At 45.6% G+C, this 24941-nt stretch overlaps 2 protein-coding genes across 2 annotated transcripts; one reads left to right on the top strand and one right to left on the bottom strand.

Moving 5' to 3' along the window:
- Positions 1-909: 909 nt before the first annotated feature.
- On the bottom strand, positions 910-10594 carry HAUS1 (HAUS augmin like complex subunit 1). The gene is made up of 9 exons (XM_021538884.3): positions 10509-10594; positions 8512-8686; positions 7364-7499; positions 6309-6443; positions 5193-5316; positions 4568-4633; positions 3251-3322; positions 2117-2164; positions 910-1164 (listed from the first exon to the last, which is right to left on the bottom strand). The coding sequence occupies exons 1-9, from the start codon at positions 10560-10562 to the stop codon at positions 1105-1107; spliced, it is 870 nt and encodes a 289-aa protein (XP_021394559.2). The 5' UTR covers positions 10563-10594; the 3' UTR covers positions 910-1104.
- Positions 10595-14457: 3863 nt separating this feature from the next.
- On the top strand, positions 14458-21952 carry ATP5F1A (ATP synthase F1 subunit alpha). Its single transcript, XM_021538907.2, has 12 exons — positions 14458-14589; positions 15797-15875; positions 16915-17084; positions 17828-18001; positions 18079-18245; positions 18370-18518; positions 19336-19487; positions 19618-19842; positions 19947-20054; positions 20583-20727; positions 20937-21087; positions 21761-21952. The coding sequence occupies exons 1-12, from the start codon at positions 14530-14532 to the stop codon at positions 21840-21842; spliced, it is 1662 nt and encodes a 553-aa protein (XP_021394582.1). The 5' UTR covers positions 14458-14529; the 3' UTR covers positions 21843-21952.
- The last annotated feature ends 2989 nt before the right edge of the window (positions 21953-24941 follow it).

Raw genomic sequence — 24941 nt, 5'->3', positions numbered from 1 at the left:
TAATCATCCCTGCACTATGCTGCCTGCTCCAAATTTCACATCAGTTACCCCTGAGGTAATTTCTCTTGAGCCAGTTTAGCCCATGAATTTTCCACTTGCTTTTGCCCTCATTTCCTACCCCAGAAGAAATGAAGACAAATAGCCCCAAAACTAAGGCAACTCACCTGTTCCTCACAGCTTGATTTAAACACCTGGAACTAAACAGCAACTCCTTCTGCTGTATAAAAAAGGCTGGAGATTCCCATGGGCAGTGGCTCTCTGGGCATCTCTCTGCTCTTCCCAGGGGAAAAAAGGAGAGGACAAGGTCACACTTGTGGTGTTTTATTGAAAACCAGTATAATTTTGAATGTCTCTTCTTGCAGATCAGTGTAAAATCAACTTTTGCAGTGAAGCAACAGTTGTCATGGCCATAATCTCTTGCAATTCCAATTGCAAACAGATTATCACTGAGAACACCACTCTTTGCCTGGATGCTTTCCAGAACAAACAGGCCCATGCTCAATGTCCCCAGGTGCTACCACTGTTGTTATATTTTGCTTTTTCCCTATCCTATACAGGAGATTTTTTCCCTCCTATACAGGAAATTTTCTAATTTTTTGCTTTGGTATCAAATGGCTTCTAAAATCTGGAGCGTGCAAACCACTTTATAAAGTGCGGAAGGCTGGTGTGAGGACAGCATGGAAATAAGAGGGCTAAGGGAACCCTGGAGGAAGATGACATTTGAAGTAGAATTGTTAATCTGACTTCAAAATCTTCAGGTCCCACAGGGGTTCTGTAAAAATACTGTTTTCAGATCTAGAAAGGTCTGTGTGAGGTTTTTGTTTTGTTTTGTTTGAAAACTATGCACTATCCATAGAGCTGCTTTACAGGTATGTATCACAGAGTGAAAAATAACTCATAAAGTCAACAGCAAGTTTGGAGGCTATTTAATGAAAAATAGGTGAAGTTTACAAACAGAAGGCCAACGGAGAGAAGAACAAAGCAGAAACCTGCCAAGGTACAAGTAAGAATTCTGAAGTGCACATTGCTAGAGCAAGTAAGTAGGCAACAGAAGGAAAATCATGTTCCATGTAGGCCACTTCAGGTGAGCTGGGGTTTGCTGGGCTATGTCAGCTCGAAAGGCACAGCCTCAATCTCCCTTGTGAGCTCTTCATCCAAGGCTTTCTACCAGGAGAGAAAACAAGAGGAATCAGGGACCACGAGACAGCTTCCACACACACACTGCTGGTAAACAAACACATCTGCAGTGATCAAACCCTGGGAGGTTGTCAGCAGTGAGGGATTAACGCCAGTTGAACTGGATGGACTCCTCACTGCAAAGGGCAGACAGCCACAGGGAAACCTCCAAACAAAGGCGGGCTGGACAAGCTCAGCTGCCTTTACTCTGTGCCCCAATGTGATTTTGGACACATCCCAACTCAGAGGTCCTCCCCAGAGGTGAGCATTCTGACCTCAGAACAGTCTTAGGCTGGTAAAGGGAGCTTGTACTCCTGAATCTAAAACAAGTGGTCTACCAACCCAGGCAGTCTCACCTGAAAATGTGCAAAATGCTCCTACCTAGATGTGATTTTTGATCACAGGTTTAAGGCTTACCACTTGTGCTTTACAAGCAAGCAGGCAGTAGCCCCAAGGAACAAAAACATGTTTTATGGGGCTCAACGTGGCCCAGATCACTCTGGAAAGCTAACTGTGAACTTCCCAAACAGCTTTATGGTGTTTGGCTCAACAGCCACACCTGCAGATTACACAAACATGGAGGAAATGGGCACTATGTTTTACAGGGGAACGTCCCCATTGCAGTCTACAAGGCACAAGTTGACTAAAATAAGTCTGGAGCCCTCTGAGAGTTCAGGAAGAGCAAGGAAGCTTCTGAGGCCTACAGTGAGTGAATAAACATTCCAATAGGCAAAATTCATTGGGATATAGCTACCTAATCTTCACTGATATCACTGTGCCCAACCGCATTTGCAGCTCAGATATCACAATTTTCTCCTGATCAGTATCTACAACTTCTGCCTCATCAAGTTTCCCCATGAGAACATTAAGAATACAGTCTAAGGTGGGAAAATCTGTAATCAATTAATACATATTCCTGGAAAGATAAAAAAACTCTTACAAGTTTTCTTCTCTCTTCTTCAACCATCACTTGTGCCAAGGGAATGCTCTAATGAGAGAAAATGGCATAAAAATCAGCATTTCATCAAGAAACAAGAGTCCTTGCACCTTTACAAGAATCTAATTACGAGCCTCAGGTGAATTAATGGACAATTAATGCAATTTTGTGTACGCACTTCACATGCAGAAGGTATTGCCATTAAGTCTAGTGTTGGTTTGGTTTGGGCAATCATGCATTTTTCAAAAGTCTGGTATGGCCTAAAGTCTAAACAAACCCCTTCATCTTAAGCAACTTTCCAAACCTACCAATCAAGGGACTTGATTTCAAGCATATTTATACAAAAATTTTCCAAAGCACAATAAGTTTGCAATGATAAACCTCCCTCCCCTTCTTCTGCCTGCACCAGGGGCTCTCCCTGTCTCCACTGACAGCAAGGCTGGAGGAGGGAACTGGAGAACCTAATCCCATTTGAATGTCCTGTCCACTTGAAGGAAGGAGAAAGCTGCCTCTTGTAAGAATATGGATTAAACAGACCAACAGTACCACCTTTCTAGGCACAGCTTTTTTTTTTTTTTTTCTAGGAGTAAGACATCAGTGTTTGTATGAGGGAGACAAGAAACTTGCATTTTCATAGAGCTGAGTACCCAGCATCCTCAAGAGAAATCAAAGAACATTATGGAGCAGCCAGTTTAGGGGACAAAACCTACATTTGGCTATTTCTTCAGGATCCTCAAGATCCTGTTCAGAACTCCAAACTCTGCACCACATGCTGTGTCCACCATATTGACAGCCTGATAACAGTTACTAAAGTACTGGTAAATCTTACAAAGTTGATTATACTAGGGGATTCCTGTTCTTCTATATTTCTTTGTCCAATTTCCAGCTAATTCACCTGAATGCTAATTTACCCAGAAAATCTGTCTACTTTGTTAGAACAAAGTTTGCCTGACAAGAAAACTTAATTTCTCGGCTTTGATTAATAAATAGAGATCAAGTCTTTGGTTTTCATCATTAACAGACCTGTAGGACATCTACCAGTCCACCAAAGGGATCACAACAATATCCCCTACATTCTGAAGTCCACTAAAATTAACCTGATGGCAGATACAATGTAACAGTGGAATAAATAGTTACAGGAGGTAAATCATGATATGATGCCCGTTCCATCTTCAATGGCTCATTTTTTTTACGCAGTGCAGCCAGTTCCTGCAGAGGGAGAAAGGTAGATCATATTCTAGGGAATTATTTGTAGAATTGATGGAAATGAGTGAGACAGATCCACAGTTACCTACAACATTTCAGAATTTGAGAGCTTTCATCCTCTATAAAACACATGGAAAACCAAAGTTTTGCAGACACAGCAGCAAAAAGACTCTCCCCTGTGCTTATCAAGTGGAAACAATTTCTTTCTGGGGCTGCAAACTGGGTACCTTCCACAGTCCTGAACTCTTTTCAAATAATCCAAGTTAAATAAAAAAGATAAACTATTTTGTGCTGCCAATTTCACTGATGTCTTGGCAAAGGAGTTCTATGAATGTCAGGGAGTCAAACCGTACCTTATGCTTGGGCTCTAGAAGATGATAAGCCTAGCAAATTTGCCTGTTGCTTTTTGGATACAAAATTTCAACAAAAATTAGCGCCGGTCAGTACCCCCGTGCAGCACTGGGCAATGTGAGTGAGCACTGCCACCCAGTGCTGGTTGGTGAGAACCACAACAGAGAAACCAGGAAATCTATTTTCACTGCTCCACTCGAAAACATAAAGGAAAAATAAAGGAAAAGATAGCAAAAGTAATGAGGAGAAAGACTGATTCAAGACAATAACAAGACAATAACAGCAAAAAATATGAAGATGTGTTGAGTGCACAGCACAAAGCTGTAAAATCTGTGGTTAATAATTCAAGGAATGTGCTTTTTCTTTAGCATATGTTCCACTAGGCTTACAATAAAGCTGAATAATGTTATATTTAAAGACACAACAAAAAACAAAATAGCACACAGTGATTCTGTATTTGGGTTTCATTTGACCTTATCCCCTTGTTTGGAAGTGTTTGGAAGATATTTATTTCACACAAAATAGAAAGAATCACATGGGTGATTCTATCTATCTATCAAGAAACTGCAATACACAGGTAGCCATGTAATGGGATATAGTCCACAGAAAATCCACTCTGTTTTTAACATGGATCAGAAATAAAGGTGGCAGATCTGTTTGCAGTGGCAGGGAATATATTCAGTGGAAATTCTGCAGTAGACACCTCTAGGAGAGATAAACCCACCCAAAAGAGCCCAGTACATGGGAATCCACCTACAGAATTTTTATTTGTGCTTTCTTTGGCCATTAAGATTTGTTCAGGCAACCAAACAGCAAACTACAATTCCTGAAAGCACGCAACAAGCAAACCTGGCCTGTCCCACTGAAGCAACATCCCACTTATATCCAAAAACCTACCTCAGACAATTTCATGAGTGCCTCATGTGTCAGGGATTGATCCAACCCCCTGGCAACAAGCTGATCCTGCAAACAGGAAAGGGCACAAAATGCAACAAGAAGGAGAAAGATTTCACCATTTCCTTCTGTTTATATCTAAACAGGCAGGGAAGAATGCAGCTTGTCCACAGCAGAAACATGTGCTATTGGAGCCACAATTATAGCTGGTGTACAAAATGAGGTGCTGCTAAAATTTGTATTAAGAATAACAAGTCTTTCCAGAAAAGCAGTGGGAGAATGGCACACAACAAGACTGAAGAAAGATACCCAGGAAAATGTCAATTGTAATATAACATTTTCCATCTCATGTTTGTCAAGGTATCAGGTATGGCTTTATTTTAGACATAAAGTAACCTGCCAGAGTTTCTCAGGGAATGAGGAGAGAGCACTGTACTGACCACAGGATGCATTGAGGAAATATCAGCAGGGACAACTGAACTAAATTCACATGTTGTCATGTTAACTCAAGAGTCCCCAGTACTGGAGTTTAGGAAGCTTATGGAATGCCTCTGTAACTACAAATTTGGGCTCAACCAATCACAGTGATCCCATAACAGTGTCATGTAAGAAAATTCTTTCCACCTACCTCAGCATCGCTGATCCTTATTCTCATATCCTTACACTTAGCTTCCAGGAATTTCATGTTCTTGGATTGAGCCTCAGCTTTGGCCTTTTGTACTTCCTGCGATTTCTCCAGTTTTTCAATATCCCTTAAAAAATAATACAAAAAGAAAAAAACTGTTACATTCAAAGATGTATCAGTATACAAATACTGATAAATACTGTTACTTATCTATGCTCAAACCCTGCAATACAACCAACACAAGGAAGAAAATGGAGAAAACCTCATATTTCCCTGTGAGATTTTCCAATGGAAACATATAGAGCTGTTACCTCCAGAACCCCACAGACCAGGGAAAATAGTGGCAAAAAGGAAAGCCATATGCCTAAAAGCAAAGGATAATAATCTTGTACATAGTTCCCTAACTCACTTAGAGACCTGTTACACAAGCTAAACCTCATATCAAGAGGAGGCAAACCTACACAAAGCACATAGGAATATCTTTTACAAATCCAATTAACATTTTAAAAGACAAAAAACAAACAAACAAAAAAAACACACACAAAAAAAAAACCACTCCACAAATAATTAGACTGGAAGGGAGCTGTGGAGAGCATGTGAGCCAACATCCACTCAAGGCTGGGGTTGATCATGCTGTGCTTGGTAAAGCACTCCAGACTACATCCTCCAGGGGATGGACTTGACACTGATTTTTTTTAGTTATTACAATTATTATGTCTTCTACATACTGGTTAAGGGACCTTCTTACCTGAGAATGGTTTTTGTTTTGCCTCCCTCAGTCTGACTACGGAGGCCATGCTAAATGTGCTAAGAAACTCAGATTTGTCTCCAGCCTCAGACAAAAGCAGCTGGTGGAAGATGGAAACTTGTATCTGAAAACAGCTTATAGATCACTTTTGCTTTGAAAAGAATAGGTTTGATGCTTTCCCAGATCTCTTTTGACTACAGCAAATATCCATAACATATGGGTTTTAATAGATACTTCCAAATATTTAGAATTGGAGATGTGTCAAATGCCTTAAAATTCAGTTTCCTTGTTAGTTACCACAACCAATGTTGCCCAAGACAGTGATCACCAGTATTACTTTAATCTTTCCCTCTTCCTCATCCATTACTCACTTCTCTAATCGCTTTTCCATCATCAGTGCTGAAGTTAGTTTTTCCTTGAGAGTCTTATATTTCAGTTCCATTTCTTCGTTTTCTGATTTTGTTTCATACAGTTCCAAGGTCATGTCATCGATGGCACAGTAGAAGCTGGTGAAGAGAGAATCAGTGGGAATGCTTAGAAGTCAGCTCTTCTGAAAGTCAGAGTAATTGTTACTCTTTTCTCCTCTTTCTCCACATTTTAAATGAATTACTTTCTTTCCTCTTCATGTTATGGCAGGAGTAAATTTAAATAAGATGCTAAGGGAATTTGCTTTCCATAACTATCACAGATTTCCACATGGAAGGGAAAACAGCCCAGCAACCTGAGTAAGAGTAAGTGAACAACAACTGGCACTCTGGTGAATAAAACCACCACATGCTCCACTCCTGTCTTGCCTCACTGCCTTTGAGAGAAACTTTATTCAGTCCCTGAAAATGCATGGTTACAAGATGTGTCCAGTAGCATCTGAGTATCTTCCTCTTCCCAAGTGGCCCAAAGCTCTCCCCCCTCCAGCTCAGAAAGAGAGATGTAAGAGCCAAGATCCTAAATATCACATAAAAATTGGATTCCAAGGCATATTTTGCCATTCTAACTGCAATTGCTGCACTGCCATGGGCTAAAGCCATGCTAGGGAGAGCGGCCCAAGGAGACCAGACTAACAGATGCCATTTCTCCATGGCAGAGACAATCTCCTCGCATGAACTGAGACCAGATGAGACAAAGATGAGGAGCTGAGGCTGGAAGATCAGTCACAGTTCCCAGTCTTTGCCTAAGCAGTAGGAACACTGCTGTAGCCTGGGATACCTGGCACAACAGTCCAACTGGCAACAGCCTGCAGCTACTGACCACAAAATCATGAGAAAAAGGAGAGATTTAACTCTATCCCAGGCCCTTCCAAAGCTGCCCAAGGGGTGAAAAATAAGCCTGACAAATAAGATTCCTAGTGCCAAGTTTGAAGCTGCTGATGCAAAACAACAGAGGAAAACAGCACAGACCCTCACCACGAATACAGATTGTGAAGAATTACCTGCTAAGAGACGTGTCCTCCACTTCAAGTTCCACAGCACTTTCTACCAGGTCAGAGAGGTCTTTTGTGGCCTCTTCGGACAGACTGCCCTTAGAAAGACCCAGGCTTTTTTCAAGAATATCCTTCCAGTAGTCAGCTGGAAAATATATACAACCCAATGTAGTGATTTTTTTAATATTACTGTTCTTTTATGGAACTCTTCAAAGCCAGAACCCAATCCAACACTGGGAACTTGGCTACCTGCCTGTTGTTGGAGGAAAAAGAGACACTTTTAAAAAAGGCTTACTCATGTCAAACTGCTGACACATCTCTATTTGTCAAACAAATTCAGTGTATAAAGGGAGAAAGCACTGCTCCACTCCCTCCCTGACCAGTCTGTCTGACATCAGACAAACAAGAGCTCACCCTTGTGCTACAGCGATGAGCACCTGCAGGTCACCTCCCCACAAAGCTCAGCCTGAGCCTTGTTCATGGCAAAGCCACGAAATCTGCCTCCATCATTTTTTGTTTGGTGGTAAGGCACTTGAAGGAAGAAAAGCCAAACATGTTTCCTTTCAAAAACATCTTAATGTGTACTATGTACTATGTGTACTATGCCTGCTTTTGCACAGAAAAATAAAATTCCTTCCTGAGAAAAGCCTGTGAAGTGACAGTCCTTTATTATATGTGTTAAAAACATACTATGGTCCCCTGAACCACTCACTTGCTCAAAAAAACCCAAACAAATTATAAAATAGTCACTCTAGGCAGCTTCAGCACTACTTAATCATCTCAATGTTGTTTCAGACTCCTCCAGGGCTTTCCTTAACAGTGGCTTAGCACCAGCTCAGACTCTTGAATGAGCTGCAGGGACACTTTCTTCTATCCAGGCGCTGTTGCATCCAGCTCAGCAGACTAGGAGGTTTTAGCAATTAACCTGCTTGTCCACATTTATGTCTTGCTCAAGATAGCTTAAAAAATTGTCCTTGACCAATCTTACGTCACTGTAAGTTGTAGTAAAAATCACATTAAAAAAAAAAAAAAAAAGCTGAGTCTGTTTTGATTACATATATTTATATACATTCCTAAGTTTTTAACAAATACAATCTTCAGGATCACTCAGAACAGCCTGACTCAGGTGGAACTGAGAAATGGAGCTTCAAACTCACCTTCTGCTTCATACTTGGATGTCTGGTCCTTCATGTCCTCTATCAGCAACATAACATCCCTGTCTGTCTCTTCATTGAACTCCATAACTTCATGCAAAATATCCACTGTCCTTTCATTCACCTCATATACTGGAATAGGCACATTCTCATATAATTTCTTTAGCCATAAAGTAACCTGCCAGAGAAGGGAGACAAAAGAGCAAGCAATCATGTGAAATGACAGAAAATAGCTGATACACGTGAAAAATGTAAATCAGTGCAAACTCTGCATTCCTGAAGAGCAACTTCTACGTCAGTCCAGGAGGTATGGGTGGGAAAAGGGGAGAAAAAATTTTTTTCCTCTTCTTTAAACACCGTCTGTTGAGAAGACTATATTATATCCTTTTTAATCTCCATCATTTCTTTGGACACCTGCCTATCTCCATGTAATAAAATTTTGCCTTTTTATTCATGTGACCTGCTGGCTAGAGACGTAACAACCCAAGAGATGTTAATTGGGTGTTGGGAAGAATGGTGAACACTGTGTTAAAGCATGTGGGGTAAAAGTGCCTGAGACATCACTGGGAACAGTCTCTCTTACAGGAGAGTGGGAGAGAGCCACCACAATGTGCAGCCACAAGCCCTGCAAAGCAGCTGTACCATTGGAAAAAGGGTCAGAAATAAGAGATCAACACAGTGGTCTCAGGAAGGGCTGTGATTGTGGCTGGAAAAGCCCTCCAGGGTCATTGTGTCCAACCATTCCCACAGCACTGCCCAGCCCAGCCCAGCACTGCCCAAGTTCCCAGCTGCCATATTCATACGGCCTGTAAATCCATCCAGAGATGGGGACTCCACACTACTGTGGGCAACTGTGCCAGGCCTGGACAACCCTTTGTGTGAAGAAATTTTCCCTAATATCCAACCTAATTAGATTAGAAAGGTTAGATATGACCAGTAATGACTGAAAAACATGGAAGTTCTGTTGTGGACAGGCTTAGAAAGAAAACTTTAAAATAACAAAAAGGAGGCAGGTTGATTAAAAAAAAAAAAGCCTGTTTATTACAGAACAAACAACTGGAATCAAAGCCTCCGGCTAGTCCAGAGACTGTTTCAACAACTTAGTAACTAAACAATTGTAACCTAGGAGTGTTTCCTAGAAAACCCTGAGGAAAGAGCTGTGTGTCAGACACCCCAAGCCTTTTAAAGTTTCCTTCAATGAGCTGATTGGAACGCCCAACATCCACGCTGTGATAGGTCTATTTTGTAGTCTCTGACTGGCTTATAACTTGGGTCATCCTGGACCAATCATTTTGCCATTGTTGTTGCTAATTGGCTCTCCTCCAATCTTGGCTTAAGTTGTGGCTGTGCCTCATGATGTAATGTATTCTGGAACTTTGTCATTTTATGAAGATTACCACTCCATCTCCTCCCTGGTTCCACCCCCGCCGTTGGACACGTACAACCACCCTTGGCTGTTAATATAACTATTTCTGCATTTGTAACATGTATCTATAGCATCCTAATTGCAACCTGTTACTTGTACTCACTACACCCAACCTTTATCACACTTCTGTTACTTGTATTAAAACCACTGACCTTCTAATCACAGTTTGTTACTTGTATTAACAACATTTAACCTTGCATACATTGTTATTTACATGCCCCAAAAGTTCCAATTTTATTTTCGTTCACAACAGTTCTACACCACGTAAGGAACATAAATTCTTGCATAAGCCTGCCTAATAAACCTGACGGAGAATGAATGCAGCTATTTATACTATAACTTTAAGTGTGTTTTTTCTCCTAGCACCTCCTCCCTCATCCTGCTGCCGTACCGGCACCTCAGCAACCTACACAAGCAGCAATGGAGAAAACCTCCGCACCACAAGACGCAAACAGCACGAACAATATGTATGTGTGTATGTGTGTGTGTGTGTGTGTATGTGTGTGTGCCTGTGTGTGTGTGCGTGCAGAGAACCGTGGTGAGAGGAGAAAGCGACCCCGCCGGGCCCGGTTACCCGTGTGAGCTTCTCCTGGAAGGGATCGCCGCCCGCAGCTCCCGCCGCCGCCATCCCGCCCGGAGCCTGACGGGAGTGGGCGGGGCGGCGCAGGGCCGCGGGGTTACACCGGGGGGGGAGTAGTGATGGAAAAAGTGTTTAACAGTGAATCGGGATGTTGAACGCTCTGAACCGAGCCGGCTCCCACTTAAGGGAGGATGTTAAAAAACGCCAAGCGAACCCCAACAACATAAAAACCAAAGAGAAGAGATGCAAGAGGAAGACATCGAAAAATACAGCAGAAACCTGCCTGTTGGGACAGAGGAGCTGGAAAGGGAAAGCACCCTTTGGGAAAGGCCCTGGGGGTGCCGGTGCCAGCAGCTGGACACGAGCCCAGGGTGCCCGGGGGGCAAGAGGCCAATGGCCCCTGGGCTGCCCCAGCCAGGGTGTGACACAGCCCCAGGGCAGTGCCCGTCCCTGTGCTGGCACTGCTGGGGCACCTCCAGTGCTGGGGACAGCTCTGGGCCTCAGGCCAAGGGAGACACGGAGGGGCTGGAGCGTGTCCAGGGCAGGGAACGGAGCTGGGGAAGGGGCTGGAGCCCCAGGAGGGGCTGAGGGAGCTGGAAAGGGGCTCAGCCTGGAGAAAAGGAGGCTCAGGGGGGACCTTGTGGCTCTGCACATCCCCCTGCCAGGAGGGGACAGCTGGGGGAGTCGGGCTCTGCTCCCAGGGAACAGGGACAGGAGGAGAGGGAATGGTCTCCAGCTATGAGCGGGAGATTTAGATTGGAAATTCAGAAAATAGTCTTCGCAAAAAGGGGTGTGAAGCCCTGGCCCAGGGAAGTAGTGGTATAAGTTCTTAACATCCATGTGGTTTGGTTTTGTTTTGTTGTTTTTTTTTTTTTTTTTTTCCAAGGCACCTTTACAGAAATTTAAGTGATTTCTGAAACAATCAGCATGGAAAGGATTGGTGAAGAATTACATTTCATAAACACATGCCAAAGTAGCTAAGGATTTTTCACTTAACCTTTTCAATTCCCAGAAGGGGAATCCATGGGAATCTGTGGTTTTACCAATCTCTCTGGATTAGCAGATCAATCACACTGGGCTTGAGTTTCAGCACTGAATCCTGTCTCACATATGAGACATAAAATCATCCCCAGCTGGAGATTGAAGGACTTGGGGGGAGAGGGGGGGGATTCTGCCCCTGTGCTCAGGTGAGACCCCACCTGCAGAGCTGCCTCCAGCCATCACAACAGCACATCAACAGCACAAGGACATGGAGCTGCTGGAGCCAGACCAGAGGAGGCCACGGAGCAGCTGCCAGGGCTGGAGCCCCTCTGCTCTGGAGCCAGCCTGGCAGAGCTGGAGCTGTTCACCTGCACAAGAGAAGGCTCCAGGGAGAGCTCAGAGCCCCTGCCAGGGCCTCAAGGGGCTCCAGGAGAGCTGCAGAGGGACTGGGGACAAGGCAGGGAGGGACAGGACACAGGGAATGGCTTCCACTGCCAGAGGGCAGGGACAGATGGGATATTGGGAAGGAATTGCTGGCTGGGAGGGTGGGCAGGCACACAGGGTGCCCCAAAGCAGCTGTGGATGCCCCAGCCTTGGAATTGTTCTGGCCCAGGTTGGAAGGGTCTTGGTGTGGTGTTCAACCCTTTAGGGGAATGGAGCATCTAAGGTGCTTGTGGTCAAAAGGAATGACAAAATTCAGAGTGCTCACAAAAGTTTTCCAAGTTATATTACACACTTGGCATGGAAATTAATGGTAGTCTCTGACCTCCTCATGTAACACCAGGGCAGTAGGTTCTGGATAAAGGGGTAGGGTGAAAGGGAAGAAAGCAGGATTAAAGAGTGGGAAAAAGGAAGAAGGAGATCACCAGGCTTAGTTCCAGTGTTGATCTGGCTGGTGTAATGTCTAGGGTCCTGGGTGCCTGCACATAAGGTCTTTGTGGGGGCACCTTTTTTAGATGAGTTTCCCTGCCCTAGAGGTTACTTTCTCACTTTCTATGCAAATTTATAATCTATAGTTCCTTTTTCTAGACCTTTCTGAAAATGAGTTGGAGGACTTCAAGGGTCTCTGGTGTCTTGATTCCTGTACAGTCTTAAGACTGCTTCTTGGCTTCATTGCTGTGCTGTGCTGTGCTGTGTTTGTCTCCAGGAACTAGAACAAGGATGTTTATCCCAGATAAATGCTGCCCTATCTCTGAATGGTCCCTTCTCCTGTTCTTCCTCACAGCTGTGTTTTTTACCAACAAACCTTGATCTTGTTACCAACAATCCTTGGTTGGCTCCACAGTTATCCAGCTACAGGTGTCTGAGGCCCACAACCTCTTATCTTCTGGGCTTCTATACTCGGGGCAATCAGATTTAATCCATGAAACAGCAGCTAACAAGCAAGCTCTAAGTAATGTTCATGTGTTAAGAGAAAGCAAATTACTTGTTGGTGGAATTCTCTTGTCAAACTTGATATGCTTCAATGGGAAGGAAGGATGTACCACTGATAGTGGGAACAGAGAATGCAGAGTCTACAGGCCACAAGGACATGTGCTTGAACTTCCAAGATGAGGAAGAAACTAATAAAGTGAACCCAGCATCTGTGCTGAAATTAGTTCTGACTGGGTAAACAGCAATACTGGCAGGGGGAATCTGTGACAGCTGACCCAAGAAACCCACCAACTCAAGAGAAGAGAAAGACTGGGCATGAGAAACAATAGAATAATAAACCAATAGAACACCAATTAATAAGAGAACTATGTAGCACATAGCCAGTGAATGCTAGTTCCTTTGTATGCTAAAATGTATAAATTGTGAAGCTTTTTGATTGTTCTGGAATACCACTGAACACCCAGTCTTGCACAATACTGCAATAAATAATCAATGTCTGTCTTGTGTGTCTAATTATTGGCTTATTGCACAACAGGTAAGGAATTGAATTTTTGCAGACAGCATTGTCATTACCCCATCCCTGCTGAGCCCCACCAGATTTACACCCCTCAAGATTTAATCAGTAGCAGGGCAGCTATGATTAAGCAGCTGTATATTGTGAGCATTGTGCTTGGCGAATTTTTTTAAGGAAACCAAGATTCCAAGAGGAACGGCTATTTGGATGGGAGCCATGAGGACTGAAGTCAGCAGAACTGAGCCGTCAGTACCTGGGAGAAGAATAATTCTGGCAGTGGCAGCTTGTGGCCAGCATCTCATTGACGACCAGCTCAGACTAAAATGAAAAGCGAGAGATCTAAGCAGCAAATAAGCATCTCAGTGGTAATAAACTGAAGTGGTAGTTCACAGAATGGTACTGAGAAGTTATGTAACTTGAAAGCAATGAATGCTGGCGCCTTTGGTTGTTGAAACGTGTAACATTTTGATGATGGATATCCTAAGCCCCCAACTACCTGCTTTGTGCTAACTAGAAAAAGAGAAAAAAATACCTTGCCTCGGTGTGTGAAATGGTGCTGCACACCGGGGAACAAGCCCGCGGGATAACACTTTTGTCCCTGATTCTGTCCCTGTCCTTATCCCCGTTCTTTTCCGTGCCCCTGTCCCAGCCCTTGCCCTTGTTCCTTTCCGTGCTCCTGCCCTTGTCACTATCCACGTCCCCGGCCTTTGTCCCTGCCCCTACCTCAGGGCCTGACCTATTCCCTTATTCCTTCCCGTGTCCGCGCCCTTGTCCCTATTCCTTCCCGTGTCCCATCCCCGGTCGTCCCTCACTCCCCGCCCCTTCCGCCCCTCAGGGCCATTTAAAGGACACCTCCTGCTGCGGGCTTTTTTTTTCTAAAAGCCTCATTTAGCTTTTTTAATTAATATTATTAGTATTATTGTTATTGCATATTCTACACATTCGCGTGCAGACAGATAGGCAGACACACACACGCATCCAAACCAGGGGCACGGGAAGCGCTTCCGTGCCCGCCCCGCCCCGTGGGCGAGGCCTCGGCGCCAAAAGGGGCTTGAGGCGCCGCCGCCATTTTGTGCGCAGAGCGTGTGGCCGGCCGTCCTCAGCGTGCCCCAGCGCCAGCCTCCCCCGGGACCCGCCGCCGCCGCGATGCTCTCCGCCCGCGTGGCCGCCGCCCTCGCCCGCTCCCTGCCGCGGCAGGCCGGCCTGGTGAGCGCCATGCCCGCCCCGGAGTCGGCGGGGCCGGGGGGACGCGGCGGCGCCGCCATCTTGGGGGCCGCTGTGACATTGAGGGTGTGAGGGGGTGACATCGGAGTGTGGGGGAGGAAGCAGGGGGTGTACTGTCAACGCTGTGGGACAGACCCGCTGAGGAACGGGGTGTCCTTGCCCAGGCTCAGGGTGGTGGTTTAAAGCTCCCAGGGAAAGGGTTGTGGGGGTGAGGGGTTTATCCCATGTTGGTGAGGAAATGAAGGGTGGGAAGAGGATGAGGATCACTCCTGGCAGTATTTCCAATGACTATGAACGGGGGAGAGGCTTGCTCGGGGTGCAGGATATTAAGTGGCATCATTGCTGCAATGGTGCTGCACTGGGAGCGTTGCTAGAAGTGCAAAAGAATGACCTTGTAATGCGTTCATTATTACAGATTTTTTTCTTCTTTAGCGTTCAAAATCGGCCATGAGAAGAGTTTCTTCTCAGGAATGGTGATTAGACATTGCAAGGGGCTGCCCAGCGGGCTGGTGGAGTTATCAGACTCAGAGGTGTTCAAGGATATAGTGCACTTAGTGCCATGTTCTAGTTGGCAAGGTGGTGTTTGTCATAGGTTGGATTCAATGACTTCAGAGCTTTTTTCCAAAGTAAATGCGATTTTGAGATATGTATTTTGAGATATTTTTTGTTATAGTGTTTTGTGGATTTTTTTTTTTGTGGGTGTTTTAACAATACCAAAATCACTGCAGTTAGATTTGTGTTAGGAGACACAACTTTCTCTCTGTGCAGAGCCCTGAATGGTGCAGTGATTTCCTTACGCCCCAGGGTTCTCATATTCAGCACAGAAATGACAAATATGAGGAGGTTTCTCTTTGGGAGCTGCTGCAGCGACTGATGGCGACATCAGCGCATTGCAGAAAAATGCAGCGAGACATTTGGAGCAATGTCCTTCAATATGTCTTTCCTTAGTGGTGCTGGACCTGGTTCCACAGTTGTCACTGGGGTGCTGTGGTGCTTAGCTCAAAACTGAGGTGCACATAAGCAGCTCAAGATCAAAGATTTGTTAATCTCTCAGCGTGCTGTTTTGTTTTTTTTTTTTTCTTGGTTGGTATGTTTGTTTGTGGTTAGTTTTTTTTTTTGTGTTTTGTTTGTTTGTTTTTTAGTGTGATTAAAGAAATCTTACTATTCTTGAAACAATGACTTATTTTAGGTTTCCAGGAGCACCCTCCCTGCAGCATTTGTTGCTACAAGAAACCTCCATGCCTCAAAATCATGCTTTCAGAAAACTGGTGAGTCTGAGAGAGGCCTTGAGTGTCGTTTAAGAATATGGTCTGTCAGACAAAAAGGAATTTGATTATGGTGAGTGTTAGTTGACAGCACTTCAGGACACGCATATTTAGGTGAACTCTTTTCCAGTCACATCCAGCAAACTGCACTTTAATACCTTGACAATGCCCCCAGAGCAGGGAGTGGCTGCGTGTCAGCTGGTTTACATAGAGTACCTGCTTCAGGAGTATTCCAGTCACCTGCAGCATTATTTGAAAAAAAAACAAAAAAAAACCCAAAAAAACAGCCCCAGATTGGATTTGCATGTAACAGAATGAAGGACAGGATGACTTCCCCAGGCCTGCCTGGGTTTGACCTTGTGTCCTTGAGCGCAACTTTATTTTCCTCCCAGCAGTCTGGTGTTTAAAGGAGACAGCTGCAGTGTGTAGCAGTGTGTTTGGTGGCAGTGCTTCATGCAATTTTTTTAAAGTGGTTTAAGGTGAATAAGGGCATTACTAGGAAACAAGTTTTACAGTGTTATTTACTGTTTCTTAGCTGAGGAGGTAACAAGCTGTTGGAAGTCAAATTGAAGTATGGGGAATGTATTTTTATAGCTTATATCAAACAACTTGCTCCTGAAACATAATGAAATTCATTTACATACATGTGGATATTGGATCATAGATCATTTGGCATGGTGTTTTTATGTATCCAGAGCTAAGTAACTGCTCTACAAGCAGGTCTGTTCTGGCAGGGTAGGGCTGATTAATTAATCTAATTGCTTTCTAGAGAGAGAGAGAGAGCGTAGGACATAATCAGGAAAGTGGATAACTACACAGCCAGGCCTGTTGTGGTTGTAGCTGGCTGGTGATTATGAGTTGAAGCTGCTTTTAGTAGTTGGGATTACAGAAGCTGGTATTTATCTTACCCTAAGTAAAGGTGTTGGTGGTAGCTAGACTGTGGAGCACAGCTGAGAAAGAGCACCTTGTGCATTCAAGGCAAGCTTACTGAGTGCTTCTTGTACGTTAGCGTGCTGATCTGATTGCAAACTTCTCTCTCCAGGTACTGCTGAGGTGTCCTCTATTCTCGAGGAGCGCATCCTGGGAGCTGACACCTCGGCTGAGCTGGAGGAGACAGGCCGTGTGCTCTCGATCGGTGATGGTATTGCCCGCGTGTACGGCCTGAGAAATGTCCAGGCAGAAGAGATGGTTGAGTTCTCTTCTGGGCTGAAGGTAAGCTGTTACTGAAGGAGTTCCTTTAGTACAGAGATATTGAAAAGACAGTTTTTTAAGCAGACATGAGACTATGCTTGGAGGTACCACTATGAGCATTGCATTAGCTTCCTTGCAACTTCAATATGTAGTAACGGGTGATTTTTTTTTCTTCAAATTTGTAACACTGCTTTCAATATCAGCATCTGATTCTCAGCTAGCGTTTTAACATTTGATCTGTCTTTTCTTCATTCAGAAAGTAAAAGGACTAACCTGGCGCTGGATTTTTTCTTCTGTTTCAGGGTGTCTTTTCTGTTAGCTGTTTAATAATGACTTCTCTGCTTCAATACATTATGCAGCTTGCTGGCTTCTTTTAGTCCTGTCAATGAGTTAGAGTTAAAACCTGTTTCAGGAGTACTGAATCAGCTCTTTGAGCATTTCTAATGACCCATTTCACCTTGGGCAGAATAGAAGCCAGTCCTTTTTTCTTGTCCAACTTCTAGGCAGGGGAGTAATGTTGTTCTTGAACCTTGCTTACCCTTTCTGTTCTTTTTAGATAAACAATTGACTTGAGTGCTAGGCTGCTGGGATATAACTACCTGGTAGAGTTGAAGAACGGAAATAGACACTTTAACTGTGACTGTTGTCACAAGGTTGCGGTAGATCATGTAGGATTTTGTACACAGTGAAATAATCCTGTCAATATGAAAGATTTTGTGCATGTCAGTATGGATTTTCTCAGGGTGATGTGATCTCTGTTCTAGGGTATGTCCCTGAATTTGGAGCCTGACAACGTTGGTGTTGTTGTGTTTGGTAACGACAGACTGATCAAAGAGGGTGATGTTGTGAAGCGGACTGGTGCCATTGTGGATGTTCCAGTGGGGGAGGAGCTGCTGGGCCGTGTTGTGGATGCCCTGGGCAATCCAATTGATGGGAAGGTAAGTGCAGCTGGGTGCTAAGTTCCTCTGCTTGTATCTGTGTGATACAGACCTCAGCAGTTTTTTCTCTCTTTTAGGGTGCTATTGCATCTAAGACACGTAGGAGAGTTGGCTTGAAGGCCCCTGGGATCATTCCCAGGATCTCTGTGCGTGAGCCCATGCAGACGGGGATTAAGGCTGTGGACAGCTTGGTGCCCATTGGTCGTGGCCAGCGTGAGCTGATCATTGGTGACAGGCAGACTGGGTAAGTTAAATACTCAAGCCTAAAGTGTTCTTTGAACAGAAACTCAGGTACAGCAGAGCTGGATACAGGGTTGGGTAAGGATTGGGAAAACCTTGGGCAAGTTACCAGCCTCTCTGTTCCACAGGAAAACTTCAATTGCAATTGACACCATAATCAACCAGAAACGATTCAATGATGGCACGGATGAGAAGAAGAAACTGTACTGTATCTATGTTGCCATTGGCCAGAAGAGATCCACTGTTGCTCAGTTGGTCAAGAGGCTCACTGATGCAGGTATGGATTTTGGCACCTAATGACATCCTGTTCTCGTTTTAATGCTGTGACCTCTCCTGGCTTCAGGTGTACACAGAATTCCTATTACATGAGTGCATGACTTAATTTTATGAACAAGAAATCTCTGTACCTATCTGGGGAAAAAAACCCCTAATTTTTGCTGTATCACAATTAGAAATACTGTTTTGAGGCTCCCAAACTGCTGAGTTGCTTCTGGAAAAGTCACCCTGTGGTTTTAGGGTTTTTTTCATCAGAGTTGAAAGCTTCATCTTGGCAGACAGGCTTGGTGACAAGCTGTGGCCTTCAAGTTGTCATTGACTTGGCATTTGTCCTGTGTGTTTCATGTGCCAGTCAGTGTGAATGGCAGTTGGAAATGTGGTGAAGAGCCTTCACTGCCCAAACGCAAGGCATTAAATGACAGCATCTTGTCAGAGTCAGTGGTTTCCATGACCAAGACTCCACATTTAACAGAGCTTGCAGGAGATCAGGCACTTTGACCTCATGCCTGGTAGTCCTGGCAGCTGTTATGGAAAAACATGTCCCATTTTAGGGATAGTGATTTGTTTGAAACTCTCACAGAGCCAAACAGCCAGGAAACTGGGGGCTCTCAGTGTGACTTTTTTTAGAAGAAAAACTTGTCAAGACTTCCTGAGTCAGTTTTGCTAGCAGATGTGTTCAGCTGGTGTGCTGGACTTTCCTGTAGCAGCATAGTGACACTGCCTGGACTTACTTCAGTAGTGGTCCTTCACATGCTTGTGTTTGCTGATTTTGGGCATGATGACTTAATGCACTCAGAGGTGTCTCCAATCCTTTCCAGATGCCATGAAGTACACTATTGTGGTGTCTGCCACAGCATCCGATGCAGCACCCCTGCAGTATCTGGCTCCCTATTCAGGCTGCTCCATGGGGGAGTACTTCAGAGACAACGGGAAGCACGCACTAATCATCTATGATGATTTGTCCAAACAGGTCAGGAAACCTTGGTTTTAGGCCTTGTGGTGAGGCATTGATGTTTGTAGCTGTAAGAACACATCAGGTGTAGAGATCTAAAATGTTCAGTGGGGTGCAAAGCGCTGAAGGCTGTCTTTGCTCCACACAGGCCGTTGCCTACCGTCAGATGTCTCTGCTGCTGCGCCGCCCCCCTGGCCGTGAGGCCTACCCGGGTGATGTGTTCTACCTGCACTCTCGGCTGCTGGAGAGGGCAGCCAAAATGAATGACTCCTTTGGGGGCGGCTCGCTGACTGCCTTGCCTGTCATCGAGACTCAGGCTGGGGATGTGTCTGCTTACATTCCAACCAATGTCATCTCTATCACCGATGGACAGGTAGGGCTTCCTCACAGCCCAGCATCTCCATGGAACTTAGTGGTTGGTCTCTAAGGAGGCCTCCAGGCTTCTGAACAAGATAATGATAAAATTGTATCCTGCAGATATTCTTGGAAACTGAGTTGTTCTACAAAGGTATCCGTCCAGCCATCAATGTGGGTCTGTCTGTGTCCCGTGTGGGTTCTGCTGCTCAGACCAGGGCTATGAAGCAGGTAATTGCAAAATTGCTATTCCTCCTCATGCTAGGGATGAGTGGTGTGTAAATGTGAACAGTGTGAGAGGGGATAAAGCTTTGGATCTCTTAGTGTTATGAATTTATAAAAGAACAAACTTTAGAGATCTCTTTAATGCTTCCATTGCCTGCTGAGAAAGTCATGGGAGAAAGGGAAGTAGTCCCTGCATAAAGATGTATGATTAAGTTTTGGTGTATTCAGCTGGGTACTGATCACTTACAAATAGAGAATGCTGTCTTAACTGCAGGCTTTTAGTCCAGACTAAATTACCTAGAATATGACTAAATCTAGAATTAGAGAGATTTAATATCAACAGTTGCTGTTTTAGGGGAGAAATACGGTAAAGTGTGGGTTTTTTGTAATGTTTATTATAATCTGTCAGTTTGTAGATTGACTTGTATAGAGTGCAAGGCAGAGCTGACTTGCAACACCTGTCAGCTGCCAGATAACATTCAAACTTCTTAGGCACTTAGAGGTGATGTCAGTGGCTGTGACTGTACCCTGCAGGTGGCCGGTACCATGAAGCTGGAGCTGGCTCAGTACCGGGAGGTCGCTGCCTTCGCCCAGTTCGGCTCTGACCTGGACGCTGCCACGCAGCAGCTGCTGAACCGTGGTGTGCGCCTGACAGAGCTGCTCAAGCAGGGCCAGTACGGTGAGTGCTCTGGGCTTGGCAGGTCTGGGTGCCACTAGTGCCTTGTGCTAACAAGGTCAAGCTTGGTTAGCATTTGTGTCTGTCCTGTGCACATGGTAAATACAGGTTTGCTTGAACTGAGCTGTCATGTGTGCTTGGTCTTCCAAGTACTCTGTTGTGTCCTGATGGAAGAGTTCCATCCGTGGTGTGAGTGCTGTCTTTTCCTGCAGTTCCCATGGCTATTGAGGAGCAGGTGGCAGTCATCTATGCTGGTGTCAGAGGTCACTTGGACAAACTTGAGCCCAGCAAGATCACAAAATTTGAGAGTGCTTTCCTAGCTCATGTACTGAGCCAGCACCAGGACCTCCTCTCCACAATCAGGTACGTGGTTTACCTTGCTTTATCCCAAGAGTGTTGATGTCTGGAGTGCAGGTAATGGTCACTGAACTGTTAGTTAAGTGTATCCTAGAACATGAGGCATTCAGCTAGCTGTATCAAAACTGGAGGTTAAATCAGGCTTCCTGCCATCTGCCGTCCTCAGCTTCAGCTCTTAGGAAAAGCAGCTGATGCTTAAAGTGAACCTTCTTGCAATATGTCTCCTCTAACCTGTTCCTGAAATTACTTGATTGATTCAATTCCTATATTGTGGACAGCTTTGAGCTGTTGGAGTGCTGTTGGTTAAGTGCTGCTGAGTGAACTGTTGGGGGATTGAGTATTTGAATAATCTTATCGTGGAAACTGGTCTTGGCTTTTTTTGTCACGAAGAAAATCATATGCCTTCTGTCTCTGAGGACCAGCTTTGTAGGTTGGGCCTTTTTGGAATACATACAGCTGTTCAGAAAGAATTTGTGAACAAACTTCAGTTCTTAAATAGGACAGGCTCTTTTAGGAGAAGGGATATTCTATCAGTGGGATGGTTTCATGCATGAAACAAATGTGTTTGTCTACTGAACTTGTTAGAAATTGAGAGGTTTGTTGTAAAGCCTCTGTGTTTGTCTCAGGGTTGACCCTGTTTTGTTTGTTGTCTCAGAATTTAACTGAACTCTTCCCACAGGACCGAAGGGAAGATCTCTGACCAGACAGAAGCAAAGTTGAAGGAAATAGTCACAAAATTCCTGTCTACTTTTGAGGCATAAACTCTTAAAACTGTGCTAACAGACCACTGTTCCAGCTCTGTCAGACGTGAAAGCATGTGCGACTTGAATGTACAGATCTCTGTGAGAATAAAGGTTCCCATGTAAAAGGCTCTGTTCTGAATGTAAAAATACTGTGTTCTGAGTGATTGCTTTTTGTCTGTACTTCTGGCTCGCTCTTGAGCCTGTAGAACCACAGATCTGAGCTCCCCTGGACACAGCCCTGCTAGAGGAACTCTGGAAATCAGTGAGAAGTCCATAATGGTTGAGTGGATGAACTCCCCTTACATGAACCAGGAGAGTGACAGAGTTGAGGGACCTTCTTAGTGTTCATCGTTTGTCCCAGGCAGCTTATCCTGCAGCAGGGCAGTGTAGTTGGGCTGACAGGAATAACCCTCTGGGCTTCACAGGAATCTCTTAACTGCCTGACTGACAGAACTTTTCTTGGGATTGCTGCCTGACCCATCCTGGTGCCTGGGCTTTGGAATGCTGGTCTTTGAGTCTCAGGACAGCTGCAGGTGTAGCTGTCACAGCAGTAATAGCTAGAGATTTAAATCTGAGAATCCCAGAATAGTTTTGCAGAAGACCTTGAAGATAGTCTTGCTCAACCCTTCTGCCATGGGCAGGGACACCTTCCACTATCCCAGGTCACTGCAAGCCTGTCCAGCCTGGCTGTGAACACTTCCAGTGATGGGGCGGCAACCACAGCTGATCAGAGCAATGTGTCAGGGCCTCGCCAGCCTCACAGCCAAGAATTTCTTTCCAATATCCCATCTCACCTCTGTCACTATTAAGCCATTGCTCCTTGTCATTCCAGGCCCATGTAAATAATCTATCTCCATCTTTCTTGTCAACTCCCTTCAGGTGCTGGAAGGCTGCAATTAGGTCCTCCCAGAGCTGCCTCTTCTCAGGCTGAACAATCCCAATTCTCTAAGCAGAGCTGCTTAGCCCTCTGATCACCTTGGTGCCTCCTCTGGTCTGGCTCCAGCAGCTCCACGTCCTTGTGCTGTTGGAGCCAGGGCTGGGGCAGCAGGTGGGGTCTCAGCTGAGCTCAGGGGCAGAGGGGCAGAATCCCTGCTGCCCACGCAGGGGGATCAGCCCAGGGCAGGGGTGTTCAGGCTTGGGCAGAACTGCTTGTGATGTGTGCAGTCCCCAGTTAGCTTCCTGTACAGCAGTGTCCTGCCTCCCAGTCCAGCTGTGGAGTTACAGGCAGCTGGAAACATTCTCATGCGGTTCTGGCTAACAAGCTTCTCTTGTTAATGGCCTGAGTCCTTTGAGAGAGTGGGCTCTGGGCTACTGTGCAAAAATAAACACTTGAAATCCAGAGATGGCAAAAAACGTTTTTGGGAACAGTTAGTGCTGTACTTCAGAAGGAGGATCCTGTGCATATCTTTGGTTTTTCACTATCTTGTTTCTTCTACCCCACAGCCCCAGAAGAGGTGGCTGGGGAGCCTCACAGGTATGAGGGAATACTGCTGTGGAACATTTCCACTCTGATCTGTCCAACATCATGTTCCTTCCAGGAAGCTTTCACAGCTTGTGACTCTTTCTGCTCAGTGACTAAACCCTGGTTGCTACTTGATGTTCTTGTGCCCTGTTTAATTTATGTGCTGCTGTAGTTGAAAGTGCTGAGCTGAAAAGTATCTTAGTTCAAAACAGAGATGTATTTTTTCTAATAACCTAAGATAAATGTTCCTGAGTGGTGCTGTGGGCTGCCCCAGCCAAGCGCTGGGAAGCTGGAAAGTGGAGAGTTGATCACAGAATCACAGTGGTTTGGTTTGAAAGGGACAGTAAAGATCATCTATGTTCACCTGCTGCTGTGGGCAGGGCACCTGGTGCTCCCAGGCTGTTCCAAGCCCATCCAGCCTGGCCTTGGACACTGCCAGGTGTGGCGAACCACAGCTGCTCTGGGAAACCTGTGCCTGGCCTCACCATCTTCTCTGGGAAGTCTCCACCCAGCATCCCATCTATCCCTGCCTTCTCTCAGTCAGAAGACATTTCTCCCTTGCTCTGTTACTTGTGCCTATATCCAAAGTCCCTCTCCAGCTCTTTTGGAGCCCATTTAGGTGCTTGATGGCATGGATTCATGGTGATGGTTTGTGCTCTCTTGTGTCGGGAGAGGCTACACACAGGGTTAGTCTGCCTAAATCAGCCTCAGGTTACAATTGAGCAGACTTATTTCAGTAAGTTTAAAGTGCCTTTTTTTACACTACTGTAGTGTTTTAGCTGTTCCTGTGTTCAAGCAGAGGCAGCAATTGAGTGTGGTGGGTGTGATTGTGGCCTTTCAGTACATAGTGTCCAATCTTTGCTTTCATATTTTCCAAGCGTTGTTCAGAGGTCCCTCCTGAAGTGCCTTGTGTCAGGCAATGGCCCCCTAATCCACTGTGTGACACAGGGATGTGTGTGGTGAAGGAGAGTTGTGTATGTTCAGGAGTGACTGGGGAAGGGGCTGGAGAAATGGAGGCTCAGGGGGGATCTTGTGGCTCTGTACAACTGCCGACAGGAGAGGACAGCTGCGGGGAGAGTCGGGCTCTGCTCCCAGGGAACAGGGACAGGACAGGCAACAGCCTGCAGCTGTGCCAGTATAGGTTTAGACTGAATATTACAAGTTTCCTGACCTGGAGAGTTTTCCTGCCTTAGCACAGGCTTCCCAGGGCAGTGGTGAAGTCCTCATCCTTGGATTAAAAAATCCTATGGATTTGGATGTATGGGACATGGGTGGGCTTGGTAGTGCTGGGCGAAGGGTTGGCCTGGATGACCTTGGAGGCCTTTTGCAACCTCAGCAAATTTATGATTCCATGAAACCTTCCCAAAGTATCCCTGAAGCTCCGAGCCGGGCGGGCAGGGTACTGCAGGTAGCTGGGCACGGCTGTGCAGCTGCCGGTCGAGATGCTCCCGCTGCGCTCCGTCTTTCCCTGGGGAAGCCGCGCGGCTCAGCGGGATCGGCCGTCGCGGATGGGTTTGTCCCACGGCGCCGGTGCCGAGCCTCCCTTCCCGGCCGGCCCCACCCGCCTGCTGCAGCACGTCCCGCTCCTCGACCCGCGGGCAGCCCGGGGCGGGAGCACCCGTGCGGGGAGGAGACTCCACGGGGCGGGCCGGACA

This window comes from Lonchura striata, chromosome Z, assembly GCF_046129695.1.
Source record: "Lonchura striata isolate bLonStr1 chromosome Z, bLonStr1.mat, whole genome shotgun sequence".
Lineage (NCBI taxonomy): Eukaryota > Metazoa > Chordata > Aves > Passeriformes > Estrildidae > Lonchura > Lonchura striata.
This window is presented reverse-complemented; position numbering and strand designations above follow the sequence as displayed.

Excerpts from the sequence above, each read along its gene's own strand:
- ATP5F1A (XM_021538907.2), top strand. The coding sequence starts at position 14,530 with ATGCTCTCCGCCCGCGTGGCCGCCGCCCTCGCCCGCTCCCTGCCGCGG. Across the intron at positions 18,246-18,369 it reads ATTGGTGACAGGCAGACTGG|GAAAACTTCAATTGCAATTG; the intron begins GTAAGTTAAATA and ends TCTGTTCCACAG. Across the intron at positions 20,728-20,936 it reads GCTCAAGCAGGGCCAGTACG|TTCCCATGGCTATTGAGGAG; the intron begins GTGAGTGCTCTG and ends CTTTTCCTGCAG.
- HAUS1 (XM_021538884.3), bottom strand. The coding sequence starts at position 10,562 with ATGGCGGCGGCGGGAGCTGCGGGCGGCGATCCCTTCCAGGAGAAGCTC. Across the intron at positions 7,500-8,511 it reads ATCCAAGTATGAAGCAGAAG|CTGACTACTGGAAGGATATT; the intron begins GTGAGTTTGAAG and ends TATATTTTCCAG. Across the intron at positions 6,444-7,363 it reads GAGGACACGTCTCTTAGCAG|CTTCTACTGTGCCATCGATG; the intron begins GTAATTCTTCAC and ends TCTCTTCACCAG.